The following is a 16,332-nucleotide window of genomic DNA, read 5'->3' as shown; positions in this document are numbered from 1 at the left end:
GGGCCCACTAATGATATGCGAAGGTGTTTCAACCACATGCGCCGTGCGTTGCATTGACGCCGTTTGAGGAGGCGGAGCATCACGATTCGGCGTCAAACCAGTGCCTTCCGCAAACCAGAGCTATTCTCCGCCCGATCGCATGCCCCGATTCCGCCGTTGGAGATCCCGCCCAACACCTCTCACAGTGCAGCACTAAACTGCACTAAACCACCAGTGTGTTATTGGCAGCTGCACAATCCATCCCATTCTATATTCAGGTAACTGCATGCTGCAATCAATCCCAAAATACTTGAACCAAATGAATGAATCTCTGTTTTGTTCTGTAGAATTCTCCACTTAGAGATGGTAATTTTACTGTATGTATAGGAATGCTTCAATTCACATGAAAGAAAATAACTATGAAAGTATTACATTTTATATGACTGGGGTGTGAGTAGTAGGTATGAGAGATGCATACATTTTGTACAAATGTGATTTATATATCCTGCTAAAGAATCGAGACATTTGTAATTAGATCGATCTGAAGATAATTATTCACTGAGGTTGTGATTATTGAAAGATTTCACAGCTCAGAATATAGTGTCATTCATTTCATTGTTAGATGTTACCACAAAACGAATGCAACCATTAAAATCTGACTAAATTTGCATATAATATAACATGAGCTTCAATACGACATTGAACAGCATAACACAGTGTTAATATTATGAATAAATAGTTTGGTACATTGAACACAAGAACAATAGTCAACACAAAGAGGAAAGGCGTACTTGATCAAAGTCGCTCAGCTATCGCCAATTAATAAATACCAGGGCAGGGGGTTGAGGAGAGGGGAAGAATGTAAGGTACTGGAATTCAGAACAGGCACGAAAGGTAAACTAAATAGACAGGCTGTTGTACCTCCTCTTCACTGTGCTTGATGATGGGCAAATAGAAGAATTGGCTGCCATGTTCCTTTGGTAAAATGGAGTTCACTCCAGGTGCATGGGGACCAGTGAGCTGTTCATTTGCACGGAGATCATCAGCTAAAGGATTGATGATAAATGCAAAGTAAGGTGTTTATGCCTGTGATACAATATTCTTAAATTTCAACTGTTTATTTAAAACCTTTTAACCTCCTGCAATTGAAAATTGCTCTTTAGATCTTTTTGCAGTGAATGGAGAAAAAGAAACACATTAAACATTTGTCCAAACTCACTCATTACCAATATAACTGAATGATAACTCAGAGGTTCACATTTACAAACTTTACTTTGAAGTGGCAAGGAGAGATTTCATGAGCAATACTCAAGGAATTACTCAACTGTCACTTGGAACTAATTCAAAAGTTATGGAACTTTCTTGTAAGCGCATCAGCACAGGCCTTTTAACATTTTAGTAGTGTGGACAATGTGGTATCCAGCAATTTTTTTTAAAAAGGTACAAGTCTTTCGCAACTTCCTTATTTGCCTATTTGCTTACCCACTCTAAAGCCTTTGTACACCGCATAGCCCATCGCGTGAGCAATTGGTGACTTATCATGTCTTCTCTTCCCACTCTCCTCTTTCCCTGAGGAGAAGGCAGCCAGGATAGAGCAGAGAGAGCGACATGTTCTAGCGGGGACATGGTGTAAATGTCTCTGGAAGCGGTGACCCAGATCTAGTCTACCGTTTGACCATATGCCCCAGTCTCCTCTGTGTCTCAGCGGCAACATTTTTTTATCGATAATTTTGGTGAGGCACTTCATTTTCTACATTAAAGGCACTATATAAATGCGGCTGCTATTGTTCTTTGCTCAGTAACAAACAGAATCTGTTGTTGGGTGAAGCTGACTTCAAACATGTGAAGAAACAATATGTAATGAAGAACAATGTCGAGCTTAATATTAGAGGCCTAATACGTTGCAGCATCGAATGTGTCCTTCGTCCAGCAAAATAAGCATCATCCTGTATCAAATGCAAATCCAAGAACATGATTTTCTTCTGCTAGATGCTTCTTCTTCGGAGGATGAATAACAGATGCTCTATCAGTTGTCAATATTTTTTCCTCTCTCACCTATTGCTATAGGAGAGAGTACAATCAGACTATCGGGTCCTCTGCTTCCATGTGGACCACTTTTAAGTGACTATGAGGAGCTGACGGGAGCAATCTAGGGGTGTGTCTCATCCATCATTCATGGAAAACGGCTGGATCTTCAATCAGCACTTTCGCACAGCAGGGTGCTCGGGTGAGTACATTAGATAGGGAACTCAGCACCTCCTTTTAGCACGTTAGACCACCATCTGCTTACCTAATTTATGTTTTATATCAATGTGAAATTTTTTTTTTTCCATTCAACTTCAGACACAAAAAAAACTATTTACTCAGAACATATCAGCTCACCATTTAAGTCAAGGAAGAGTACAGGGATATGAGCCTCCATTCCTGGTGGTGATACCCTGAAAGATACATTTATTTAGAGTCAAAACAAAAATATACAGATTAAAATCTAATTACTTTTATAAAATGCAAAGGAAACGTTTAATCGTGAGGTTTTGTATTTTTAAATCAACATAAACTTGGTCAATCATGGGTAGTTGTTTTCACATACTTGCTTAAAGAAAAGCTACAATAAGACTTTTCTAAATTAAACGACGTTGATTCTGGGCGTGATTTAATGAAAAGGTTCTAAGTGTCATTTGTGGCGGGTTTTGCTGGAGGTTTCCCGCTGGCTTTGGTGGCGGGTTCCCCACTGCTATCTAACCACACTTAGCCACTTTTTTGGACAATGGGGAGTTTCTCACCGGTTTAGCCCACACTTAGAATTATTTTCATCACTGGGGAGCTGAACTCACGAGATTGGCCGCCGTCTTGAAAGGGTGCCCCGATCTCTAAGTCAGTTTGGCATGCCATCTGGGCACCGTGGGGAGTGGAGTGCTGGAGGAGGAGAGCAGCAGGGACCCTCCCATAATGTGTTGGGGCTGGGGATCACTTTGAGTGCTTCGGAGGAGGGGCAGGAAAACGACGTTAAGGCCATAATCAGACCAGCCATGACCTTATTGAATGGTGGAGCAAACTAGAGTGACCAAATCATCTACTGCTTGTATTTCTTTGGATCATATGATCAACCTTCCTGTGCCTGGTCTCCATCTTTGTTTGCTTCATTTACTAATCCACTCATCATGGTGGGTGGGTGGGTGGAAGAGAGAGAATTCCAAGCACAAGTTCACATCACACTAACCAACTATTATAAACTATTAGCTGAGAGAACAGGGCACAGGGATATTTTGTCATTGAAGTGGCCTTTCACTTAAGATTATCAGCTTGATGATATTTCTGACTCATCAAGGTCACTGGAAGAATGCTTCTGAGTTGGCACGGTTCTCATGTAGAGATAAGAGAGTTTCAAATCATGAAGCAAATTACATGGGACGGCATGGTGGCACAGTGGGTAGCACTGCTGCCTCACAGCACCAGGGACCCGGGTTCAATTCTGGCCTTGGGTGACTGTGTGGAGTTTACACTTTCACACAGTGTCTGCATGGGTTTCCTCCGGATTCTCCGGTTTCCTCCCACAGTCCAATGATGTGCAGGTTAGGTATATTAAATTGCCATGTTAAATTGTCCCTCAGTGTCCAAAAGATTAGATGGGGTTATGGTGTTAGCTTGGGGGCTGTGGCCTAGGTAAGGGGGTCGGTGCAGACTTCATTGGTCAAATGGCCTCATTCTGTACTGTAGGGATTCTATGAAAACATAGGACTGCCTTTGCACACTGGAAACAATACGACTATCTATCAAGCAGGAATTCTAGGTCACTTGAGGAGCAGCTCACTCGGAATGAATAGTGTGAACTAAAGATATAGTTGCAAGGGGAAAAACGTGTTTGAGGCAGGGAGGACAAATATCTAGGAACGTTCGGAAGCAGTTAGCATTCTTTAACACCTAGAACTAACAAAAAGGCAAGTAATTCTCAGTTAGACCGAGAAGAGCCAAAAAGGAAGGGAATGTTTCAACTCTAACATGCACAGCAACTGTACCACAAGAGATTTGAGGCAGGGGTTTGACTGACCAGTCTGCGGGGGCTCCCGGAATTCCACTTCCTGGAGCAGGAACAAGCACAGCATTTCTCTCCTCAGTCAGGCCCACCCACTGCTCCACCAGCCTGGCCTCCCTCTCCACATCATCTTCTGTTTTTTCTACATGGAAGAGCACAAGATAATATCAACCAAACACAACCAAAAGTAGATCCAGTAAAGTCTGTGGTGCTTCCTGGCAATTTCTTCCACCATAGTTACCTCACTCCTGAAATGTAGTTGCTGTTGAAATGTAGTTCAACACCCACTATTTCTATATCTAATAAATATGTGCGTCATGTTGTACACATTATGTACACCGACTGAAGTATACACACCTTGCTTGTTGATTACTCTCTGAATTTGTTCATCTAAGTACTCTCGACGCTTCATCAAAGCATCAGACCATCTTTCCCGCACATCATTCAAATCTTCCTCCTGAACAATTACAAGGGTAAAGGTATAAGATTGCTTAATAGTGTAATATTTTGGTACTTTGTAAATGCATTGTGCAGTGCCACTGAACAGTTCTACAAGAAGTTATAGAAAGCTTGCAATCTAATGGTAGTTAGTTGCAAACTCCCATTTTTGCTTTTGCTGTTTAGGATGAATTTAGTACTGAGCTGACAGAATGTACAATCACATCTGTGATGTGTTTCCCCCCCCCCATTATAACCCTCCCATAATTGGAATGGAGTCAATACATAGATTTCTACATATAAACCAGCGTAACGCTACAATTTTTCTGTGGTTCTTCCCACATCTCTGAAATGTATTAACTTGTTAGTGAGAATCAGTTTGGTATTTGACCAGTGAACATCCTGATTAAGCCCAGTCTTATCCTCATGACAATTCAAACATGCACTTCCCAGTAGGGGTTCAGTGGATAATTATCTTTGGTGGGAACCATGTCCTTTTTCTGTTCCTCTCCTCCCTAAAGCAATACCCCTGAGTCTAATTATAACCCTGCAGCTGGAATCACTGAAACGATTGCAGGTTAGGTACTCAACCTGGGAATCTCCTGTCCTTTGTGGTTCAGTTCCACAGTGTCATGCATATGCCAATTAGAGATCAAAGGAATTCTTGCTATAAATGGCACAAAGCAAATTTCTACCAAATGTATAAGCCAAGTTTGCAAAAGAACAGGGCCATAACCATTGTAAAACTGTACAGTAGCACTTCATAGATGAAAATATTTGCTGTTGTTTGGCATTTAGCTTACCTGCATATAATTGACACCAGAAAGTTTCAACTGAGGCTTGCAAGTCTTTGTAATGGTTAAGAAATAGATGAGGCCCTTCACATGACAGTTCTTTTGTTTTCATCAAATACCCCATGCAGTGGTTACATGCATTCATGCTATAAGCATGGAATTTGTAGTAAACAGCGTTTTAATGTTCAATATTGCTGCGGCAAGTAGCAGAGAGAAAGCTCCTCAAAATGTTAGTAACTGCAGGAATCGAAATACTCAATATTCAAGGTAACTGCATTTTCCATTTTTATGCAAAGAAATCATTTTTATGCAAAGAAATCTGGAGATTGTGTTGTCTTATAAACATGGTGAATGGAAATAAATTTTATATTTTTGCCCATTTATAGCACCAAATTAATCCAAGATTTTAAAAAAAGGATTCACTTGGAAAATTGTTTTACAGATACAAGTTGGATGTTCACTAGAGCAACACCTCATATATGGTATAAGCCATTATTTGGTGAGGTAACATTCTTCTTTCAGCAATTAAAAGCAGAAGAGCGTCACCAATTGCATGAATTTTCATATTCCACTTTCATTTTTGTCACAGTTTATGAAAGTTTGTTCTTTCCACTGATTTAGTATTTCGAACCCTGCTTTAGTGTACATAGGTGAAATGGAGATGGAGCATATCTTTTTCTACCTGCATTTCCTTTAAAAGAAGAAATAAACCTTTCAATTCATTACTTACTAAAACACAAAAAGGAATATTCCAGTCTAAACTAAATTCAAACTGTAACAGTCTCAATCTTTTAGAAATTTCTCTCTCAGTAAAGAGCAAGACCAAAGCTCTTATGGCTACAATTATTGTGTTATTTTCCCTTTTTGTTTCTAAGTGTCTCATAACTAAAGTAATGTGCTGGAAACACACTCGAAGATTAAACAGAGCTGCTGAGAGGGTGTATGCTTTTCAACATATTCAACCATAAATTACTTTAGGCTGAGCAAAACGCCCTACTTGTTTTCAGACTTTTTTTTCCCCTTAATGTTCTGCTTTTTCTAATATCCATAAGTAAATCTATATTTTTTTTAATTATGAGATATATACGTGTAATTATGCTTTATCATGTTATGCCTCAAGGTGGCACAGAAGCGATCAGGAATTAACATGTTGAAACATCATTAGTATAAATCTGTGCCTGCATTCAGAGTAAACACTGAACTAAAATATGCTTGCTGGAATAATTCTGTTTAAGCATTAGTTACTTGGCTTAGTAACACAAGAGAGCTGTACCTATTGCAAAGTTACTTGGGTTAATGACTGCCTCGTGTGAAGATGTTTCAATAATATTTCACAACTATAACTTTGGGTCCCATTCCAATCTAATCATTGCCCTAATTACTTCCTTCCCTGTATCCAATGTGACATTCCGATCGAGTTGCAGTGGTTATGCCTCCAGCTTTGCATTTGTTTGGGGCACTGGGCTATTCCTCAAATCCTCACATTTAATGGCCTGGATCTTGCCGTTGTAATGACGGCGTTACAACTGTGAAGCTGTAAGCAAAATGGCTTCTACATAGTTGCATAGCTGAACAAATCCAGAAATTGCTCTCAGTCAATTCATGTCCCCGTATACCTTTGAGGTCCCCAAAGAAGTCACTCATCTGATGAGAACATCCCTTTAATATAGTAATATTGTTGTTTAAAACCCCTCTAAAGAGTTACGCATCATTAATGAGGTGTAAATGGGTTTTTAATGGCCAACTAAATCATAACCACTTCTGGACAACCCTTCTGACATCAAAGTGTTTAATTATAATAAAAATTCCATGATATTTTAGCTTCGGACATGTATGTTCTAATCTTTATTTTGGCCTCTAAAATTTAATATAAATAGGTAAATTTTACTCTCTGGTCTGTCTGCAAGATTTGTTCAATGTGATTGGCTGCTTAGTTTGGTCAATATTTATCGGCCATCCCTAATTGCCTCAAATGGGTGGTGTTATCATCGTTGTTGGATGCCTACAGATCCGCTGGACTGACTCGACACCAGATTCAAACTAACTTCGGGAAAGGTGAAACCCACAAACTGCAACACGCAGCTTGCTAGATCTTTGTGTGTGGCATTCTTCCAGGTCAGCAGCAAGCAGTCACTGACAATGAACTTGATACCATATCCTTGTCTAAGTTAGCTACTCTCAGCCATGTCCATTAATCACTGACCACGGTAATTGGTCACATGTGCTCATTACTTTACTGAGCAAAGCAGTCTGTTTGTGAAAATAATACTAGGGAGAAAGATTTTCTTTTTCTGTCGCAATTACGACGACATAACTGCAAGAAAGCATGGTTTCACGATGATGAAACCACATCAAAAGTCAGTTTTGACAGATGTTTCCTGGGTCTAAAAGCAAAGGTTATTCAAAAGTCTGACAACAGGGCCATGAACAGAATGTGAACTAGTATAGAGGGTTCAATATGTTCTGATGACTGTAGGATTAAGAAAGATGTATGTAGTGCAGGCAGGTGATACATTAATGGGTCATCAATCACCGATAACTTTATGTCTGTTACATTGGCCATTGCTGATTTCTGTGACTGATTTGAGCGACTGAAAAACCTCAGCTAACATTGGTCTGTGGTAACCATTGCTCCTTGGTTCCCAACTACCATGTGACTGCAGCAACAAATAGCATGACAAAATTCAGCCCTGATTAATTTCTTAATCAAAAGAAATCCCTTTGACAAAAAGCTTTTCCCAGGGTCATCAGCAGAAAGGAGGATTCAAAATGTTCTTCCCATTTATTGCAATTTGCAATGGCGAGATGTTCTAACAGTCTGGTGGATAGATGATTTGCACCATGCCAATTCCTAAAAGATGCCTGAAAGAACAATGATGTGGAGATGCCATCGTTGGACTGGGGTGAGCACAGTAAGAAGTCTTACACCAGGTTAAAGTCGAACAGGTTTGTTCCAAACACTGTTTGGAACAAACCTGTTGGACTTTAACCTGGTGGTGTAAGACTTCTTACTGTGAAAGAACAATGAAATGGGATTCCAATATCTGACTGGGTTGGATGCTGGGTGAAAAAGAATATAAAACATTGTTAAACTTTGAAGCTATATTTTAAACTATCGAGATGACAAGCTGATGTTCACAGACAGACTGACTTGAAGAAAGCACAGCCAAATTTCCATGGAGGTAGAAAATGAATAATACATGTTTCTGCATGGACCCATACCAGGTTTACTCTGGTGCATTTGGTTCAACCCCCTGTATAGAATACTTAGTTGTCATTATTCACCCCCCCCCCCTCCCCCGGCCACCCACCCCTCCAACAAAAGAACACTTTTACATGTACTGACCTCACCAAAAGTTAAACTTTCTGATGCTAATGCCTCTACATGTCAATTTAAGATTTGTTTTTATGCAGCTTCAAACAACAGTAATAATGTTAATCCAAGCATGATTAAGGGACACACTACTTTCCTGTGCAATGTGACTTCTATTTTGTCTTGGACAATTACAATTGGATATTGTTAAAACTGAATGGTTTAGAAAGTGCATACAAGAAAGGACACTATGGCTTGTTAAAACCTAAACTTTCCATCTCCATTGTCTAATTTGCAAGTCAGTTGCTGATGCTGGCAAATATTGTGCTTCATGCCATATAACTTATGATAGCAACGATACCTGGTAACTATCCATATCCTCCTCCTCCTCTTTCTGGCAGGAGAAAATAAACTTAGTAAAGACACTGTCATGCAAACATTTCAGAAACACTTTATCACAAAAGTTTTACACTGTTCATAATAAATACATATCATTTTGTGATTTACCTTCAAAATTCTGCATCTCAAAAGGAATAAACACAAAATTCACACCTGACTCTGCAGGAAATTACACTGGCAGTAATTTGAGACAGGATGTTGATGAGGTGCAAAACAAATTGATGTCAACTCTTTTCAAAAGCTGTTAGATCCCATAACACTGTTATAATGTGTAAAGCATTACAGCTATTCATGAGCAACAAAATAATGTTGCAAAGTGGAGGTTTTGAAAATCATAGCATTATCATAGAATTTACAGTGCAGAAGGAGGCCATTCGGCCCATCGAGTCTGCACCGGCCCTTACAAAGAGCACCCTACTCAAGCGCACGTCTCTACCCTATCCCCATAACCCTCACTTAACAATTTTGGACACGATGGGCGATTTAGCATGGCCAATCTACCTTACCCGCACATCTTTGGACTGTGTGAGGAAACCAGAGCACCCGGAGGAAACCCACGCAGATACGGGGAGAACGTGCAGACTCCGCACAGACAGTGACCCAAGCCGGGAATTGAACCTGGGACCCTGGAGCTGTGAAGCAACTGTGCTAACCACTATGCTACTGTGCTGCTTAAGAATTTCCAGACAAAAATGAACTAAAACACAAAGCAGCAACTAAGAAAATACGAACAATAATCAAACTTTAGAAAGTTCCAATCTCCCCCATTCTCCCCCATTCTATTCTTTGTTAATTGGATACGGTTTTATTACTTTTCAAATAATGTAATATGCATTTCAAATTTGTAAATATTAATCTGCATAACCTTGCATCAACAATAATCATGCAGCAATCCCCATTGTACAAACACAGCCCAGATACAGTATGCAGCAATCCCCATTGTTCAAACGCAGCACAGATACATCATGTAGCAATCCCCATTGTTCAAACACAGACCAGATACAGCATGCAGAAATCCCAATTGATCAAGCATAGCCCAGGGGTGGGATTCTCCGTTGGCCGATGCCGGAATTGGGAAACATGATTGGGTGGAGAATTGGTTTTGACGCTAAAACTGTGGTAGACGCCGGTTTCACACCAAATCGCAATTTTCCTGTGACTCGACAGAGGTGTCAATGCATTCCAGAACACATGTAAAAGTTGGCATATCATTAGCAGGCCTGACCCGGTATTCCCCGGGCCTCCGCAATGCTCCGCCTTCACTGGGGCGAATTCCCAATGTCGAGGTTCACATGTGCTTTTAAAAATTATGAGACAGGCACCTTGGCTGCTGAGGGAGAGAGGAGGTACGGAAAGTGTCCAACATAGTTGTGCTGCAGGCTGGGGGGCTTCTGCCAGGGCCGGACGGAGTAGTGGAGGGTGGCCAGGAGGTTGGCTGTGGGGTAGGAGTGGACAGGCATAGAGCACCATTGTCGCGACCTGCACGGCAGCCACGCAGCTGTGCACGCCTTTAACTACTCACTGTGAATTTAGGGCCACAGGTCGTATGGGTGTCCGCCCAGTCCTCTGGCCTTAGCCGCCCCATCAGCGGGATGGGCGTGCTACAGCGCAACGTGCGCCATCTCGTTGGCTGGGATAAGTGTGTGTGGAGATTGTAACGTGTATGTGCGCCTGCAGCTTGTCAGCCTCCCGAATATCAATCACGGACCCGGCAAATCTGGCACCATTTCTCATTGGAATCGATTGTGTTCCAGTTGGCGCCGGCACTTGCCCCTCTACGGTCGCTGAATCAGTCCAGGTGTGGCTCCTGTTTTACTGTCGTGGAAGTCCACGAATCCTACCCCGGTGTCAACACAGTCTCAGGAATGGAGAATCCCGCTGCAGATATATCATACAGCAATCTCCATTGATTCCACACAGCCCAGTGACATGATGCAGTGACCCCCCCAAGCAGCATGTAACAACTGCAACACATTATGCAGTGCTCTTCATTAACCACTGTCGAACCACCTTATGGAGCACTTCCCCCATTATAGTCTAGCTATGTTAGCCAATTCCCTGTATGCATTACATCGTGAGCTCCCATGTTTGAAATGCAATGCAGCGACATCATGCAGTGATCCCGATTACTCCTCGTCCAGCTATATCATGCAGCATATCATGTTATTCAAAGTCCAGCTCATGATGTAGTAATCCAGCTGCACCACGCAGTGGTATCAATTATTCAACCACAGCCAAAAGTCATTGTTTTAGCAATTTGCCAATTACTCAAACATAAATCTAGTTATGTAAGTGACTCCATCCTTCCCAGTTGCTCAAACACAACCATATGACACTGTTCAGCAATGACCCCACACAGCATCACTGTATTGCAGCACGGTTACATCAAGCGGAGAAGTCCTTACGGACTCAGTGTTATTTAATGAGCACGAGCTAATTCAAAATGAACTGAACAACTGTCATTTGAAGCAGGACAGGGTCCCTCAGCCCTGTGGAGAGCACACACACCCATGTGGGAAAATCCAGGATGCTTCTCTTGTGCAAGGATTGATGTCAGCTGGAGCACCTCTAGCTCTGGGTTTCAGAGCTTGAGCAGTTACTTCACTGTGGCGCATTAACAAGGCTGAAAGCTATGTGAATAGCATGTTTCTTGATGTGGTCACCCTGCAGCTTAAGAGTATGCAAGCAAAAAGGGAGTAAGTGGCCTTCAGGCAATCAGGAGTAGTAGTGGAGGAGTCATGAGTTCATCTGGTTCTCAAACTGGTATTCAGTTCTGAATATTGACGAGCGTAATCATTCCTCTGGGGAATGCAGCCGTAGCCAACTCCATTGCGCAACGCTGACTCATAGAGGAGTCGGAAGAAAATGGGAAAGCCATAGTGATAGGTGATTCTACAGATAGGGGAACAGACGGGTGTTTCTGCGACCACAGATATGGTGGCACGTTGTCATCCTGGATCAAGGATTTCACTGCGAGGCTGCAGAGCACACTTGGGAGCAAGGGTGAACTGGCAATGGTCACCATCCATATCAATACCAACAACAAATAACATGGGCAGGAAGAGAGCTGAGGCCTTGCAGGGCAGCTAGGAAGGAGACTAACAAGCAGGACCTCAAAAGCAGTAATCTCCAGGCTACTGCTGGTGCCACGCACGAGTGAGTATAGAAATAGGGGCATAGAGCAGATGAAGAAATGGTGCAGGAATAAGGACGATAGATTTTGGACACGCACGAGAATTGACACCAGCTGTAGCTGCTCCAGCTCTGGTGGAGATGGAACCTATAAAGTTCAAATGGGTCGGGCCTCAACTGAACAGCGGCCAATATCCTCACAGCTGATTTGCTAGTGTTGTTGCAGTGGGTTTAAACTTACTTGGCAGATGAAGCATAGTGCAAGTTGAGCTGGGTGAGACAGTTTGCACTTAAATAGCAATTTATTTGATGGGACCTAAATAAAAGAGAATGTCATAAGGCCTAAATTAGGTTAATAGTCCATCAATCTAAATACGCAAAGCAGGGTAAATACGTTGGTGAGCTGCAGGCATAGAAATGGAATATGGCAAGACTAGGCTCAAAAAAAGGGCAAGATTAGATACCAAATATTCGTGGATACAAGATGTTAAAAAAAGATAGGGAGGGAAGGAAAAGGGGAGGCAAGATTCACGGAGGAGAATGTTACAGTGCTGGAGTAAGAGAATGCCCCGGGTATAAAGGACAGAATTAATTTAGCTCAAAATAGGACGTAATAGAGGTACAATCACACTCATGGGCGCATTCTGTACACCAGCAACTATATAATAAAAACTGGTGGGAAAGATAAAGAGGAAGTTTGCAGGGAAACTACAGAGAAATGGAAAAACTGTATATTCTCCAATTATCGCCATTTTAATTATCCCAATATAGACGGGGCCAGTAACAGTGTAAAGGGTAGAGAGGGAAGTGCTTTTGAAATGTGTCAGGAGAATTTTCTCGATCAGTATGTTTCTAGCGTAGACCAACAAGAAAGGAGGCATCATTACTGAATCAAGGCTTGGGGATTGAAGTGGAGCCAGTGGATCAAGTGTCAGTATTGGAACACTCAGGGGACATTGGTCATTCTATCAAAAGGTTGGAAAAGGACAAGGGACAGCATAGAGTAAAAATACTTAATTGGACGAGGGCCAATTTCAATGGGCTGAGAACAGATCTGGCTCAGGTAAAGTAGGATCAAAGATTCACAGACAAAACTATAGCAGAATAATGGGCATGGTTCAGGTATAGTGAATGTATTTCCCGCAGAAGGGTGAAAAGTGGATCAAGCAAAGCTAGAGATCCCTAGGTCCTGGAAGAGATAGAGAGTAATATTAATTAGGAAAAGAGCGCCATGGCAGATGTAAATATGTAAATGTCGCCACAGTCCCAAGAGACTGTAGGCTACTCCCCCCCGTTGAGAGCTGACTGGTGGCGATTTAACCCGAGGGTCACCACATCTCAGGCAAGGGACAAGGTTGAGAAGGCGGAGCCTTCATGAAAAACCTCAGGTGGTACGGGAGTTGAACCCGCGCTGTTGGGTTACACTCCATGTAACAAACCAGCAGTCCAGCCAACTGAGTTAACTAAACACCTTTATATCAGTAACCATAAAGTCTGGCAGCATGGCTCAGGTACTAAATGGAGAAACAGTCATTATGGCCATTCTGCCCACCGAGTGTCCAAGGACAGCTCTCTATAGGGAAATCCAGTCAGTCTCATTCCCATGCTCTAGCACTGTATGTTTATTTCCCTCAACAACCCATCAAATTTCATTTTGAAATCACTGATGAACTCTGCATCCCCACCCTTGTAGTCAGTGCCCAGGTCATTACCACATGCTGCATAAAAAAATTCTTCCTCGCATAAGCAGGCTGCTGTTATTCTAGCTAGTGTAAAACTGAGGTGGAGTGAGACTACTTCCTCCAGGCGATCTCATGCTACTTATGCACTGCCTGTGCAAGTAGTTGCGTCGGAACATTGGAGACCTTCAAGCGGCTATTGGATAGGTACATAGATTACGGTAGAATGATGGGGTGTAGATTAATTTGTTCTTAATCTAGGACAAAAGTTCGGCACAACATCGTGGGCTGAAGGGCCTGTTCTGTGCTGTATTTTTCTATGTTCTATATCCCTACATCTCTTGCCCAAAACTTAAAATCCATGTACACTAACCCTTGTAGTATCAGCCAATGGGAATAGCCTTTTCTTGTCTATCTTATCTAAACCTGTCATAATCTTCCCCTCACAAGCTCCTTGACCCCAAGGAGAACAACCCAACTTCTCCAAGGTTACCTGGCAGCTAAAATCCCCCATTAATTCCTTGAACCATTCTGATAAATCACCTGTTCAAAATTTTTGTGAACTGAATTGGACACGATACTCTTGTTTTAGCTTACCCAGAACTTTATAAAGGTCCAGAATAATGTTGCTCCCTTTCTACTCTATACCTCTATTTATGAAGTCCAAAGTCCCATAATTCTCTCAATATATATCCTGTCACATTCAAAGATCTATGTAGATAACACTGAGGTCCCTCTGTTCCTGCAAATCCTTTATGCCATTAAATCCATGTTGCCTCACCCTCTTGATTCTGCAAAAATGGAGTACCTCACACTTCTCTATATTAAATTCCATCTGCCTATTCGGCTAGCCTATTTATACATATGCCTTTTGTAGGCACTCCCATCCTCACTGTTTAAAAAAAAAAAAAATTTAGAGTACCCAATTCATTTTTTCCAATTAAGGGGCAATTTAGCATGGCCGATCCACCTACCCTGCACATCTTTTGGGTTGCGGGGGCGAAACCCATGCAAACACGGGGAGAATATGCAAACTCCGTATGGACAGTGACCCAGATCTAGGATCGAATCTGGGACCTCGGCGCCATGAGGCAGCAATGCTAACCCACTGTGCCACCATGCTGCCCTCCCACCCTCACCGTTGGCCAGACTTGAAAGTTTGATACCATTGACAAATTTTGAATTTTATTCTCTGTTCCAATGTCCAAGTCAATTATATAAATTTTTAAAAAGTGATCCTGGTACTTGCTCATGGGGGAACACTAATGTCGACCATTCTCCAGTCTAAAAATACATCAAATAAGACTCGCTGCTTTCTGTCCTTAATCCAATTTTTTACACAAACTGACATTGACTTGCCCACCCCATGAGCCACAATGTTGTTGGCCCGTCTTTTATGTGGGACATTGTCAAATATCTCAAAACCCATTTAGAAAACATCCTTTACACTCCCTTCATTAACAAGCTTTGTTACTTCAAAAAAATTAATTATTCAACACAATTTGCCATTTACAAATTTTTTCTCGCTCTCTTTTAATTTACTTAAACCTTTCCAAGTTTCTGGGATTTTTTTGGTTGACTACTGCTTCTAAAACCTAACCCATCATTGACAATTGACCAGCCTATAGTTACACCCTTTCCAATAACATTTGCCACTTTCCAATCCTCTGGCATCTCCCCCGAATGGAAAATTATGGTAAGGCCCTCTGGTATCCCCACCTCAAATTCCTTTAGCAACCTGTGATGGAAGCCATCCATCTGAGTGACTTATCCACTCTTAAGCATAGCCAGCCTTTCCATTACATCCTGTCGACCAACTTTCATGCATTTATTACATCAACCATCTCTTCTTCTACAGGTATTTTGTCTGCATCCTCCTCCTTAGTAAATACTAATAGCAATTATTAATTTAGTACAAAGCAGTTTTGAGTATACATGCACACAAAAATGGCAGTATTACTCAGTAGACTACTGTACACGTTAAGCTTGCGTGGAGTGAAAAGTTGTCTTGCACCTTCTTAGGTCCAACTGCTTACATTAAACCTTACTACAAATTATGCACTCCTTTGGGATTTTTTGCAGAAATTGAAAACATTGCTGAACAATTCCTTTTCCTATAAAAAATTTGTAGAACAAATATGAACTCTCTTTGGAAAATTATCAAAATTCCCAAACCTGCTTCAGATTTATAATATATTTTTAACATGACGACCAGTTCTCAGAAATCCCCCTTTAAACAAGTTCATGCAAGTCCCTTACCTGGTAACTATCCAAGGGTCTCTGTAGTTTAATGGACCGAGCAGTAATGCACCCTATAGAGACAGACAAAATAGCTTCTACCATGAGTGGCAACGTCCCTGAGTGCTGGACAGGTCGAACTGACACTTCAATCCTACGAGATTGACCCTGAACAAAAACAGACCAGTTAATTCGCAATTTAATTCAACTGACTAATACAGTACAGTAGATAAATTACCCAACAGATTTGTTGCTAAAATTATAACTAAAATTGTAACAACAGCTCGCATTCATTTGGCACCTTTAAAATGGGAAAGCATCCCTCAA

At 41.6% G+C, this 16,332-nt stretch overlaps 1 protein-coding gene across 1 annotated transcript in view; it reads right to left on the bottom strand.

Annotated features, from left to right (window-relative positions):
• Positions 1–16,332, bottom strand: part of kif13a (kinesin family member 13A) — a 350,954-nt gene that overhangs the window by 63,226 nt on the left and 271,396 nt on the right. The window contains 6 exon segments of the mRNA XM_038796988.1: positions 901–1,025; positions 2,362–2,417; positions 4,028–4,154; positions 4,370–4,469; positions 8,919–8,951; positions 16,027–16,173. Of these exon segments, the coding sequence (XP_038652916.1) occupies positions 901–1,025; positions 2,362–2,417; positions 4,028–4,154; positions 4,370–4,469; positions 8,919–8,951; positions 16,027–16,173 (588 nt within the window).

Source organism: Scyliorhinus canicula, chromosome 5 (genome assembly GCF_902713615.1).
Source record: "Scyliorhinus canicula chromosome 5, sScyCan1.1, whole genome shotgun sequence".
Lineage (NCBI taxonomy): Eukaryota > Metazoa > Chordata > Chondrichthyes > Carcharhiniformes > Scyliorhinidae > Scyliorhinus > Scyliorhinus canicula.
Note: the sequence above shows the minus strand (reverse complement) of the source record. Positions and strands in the feature narration are given on the sequence as shown.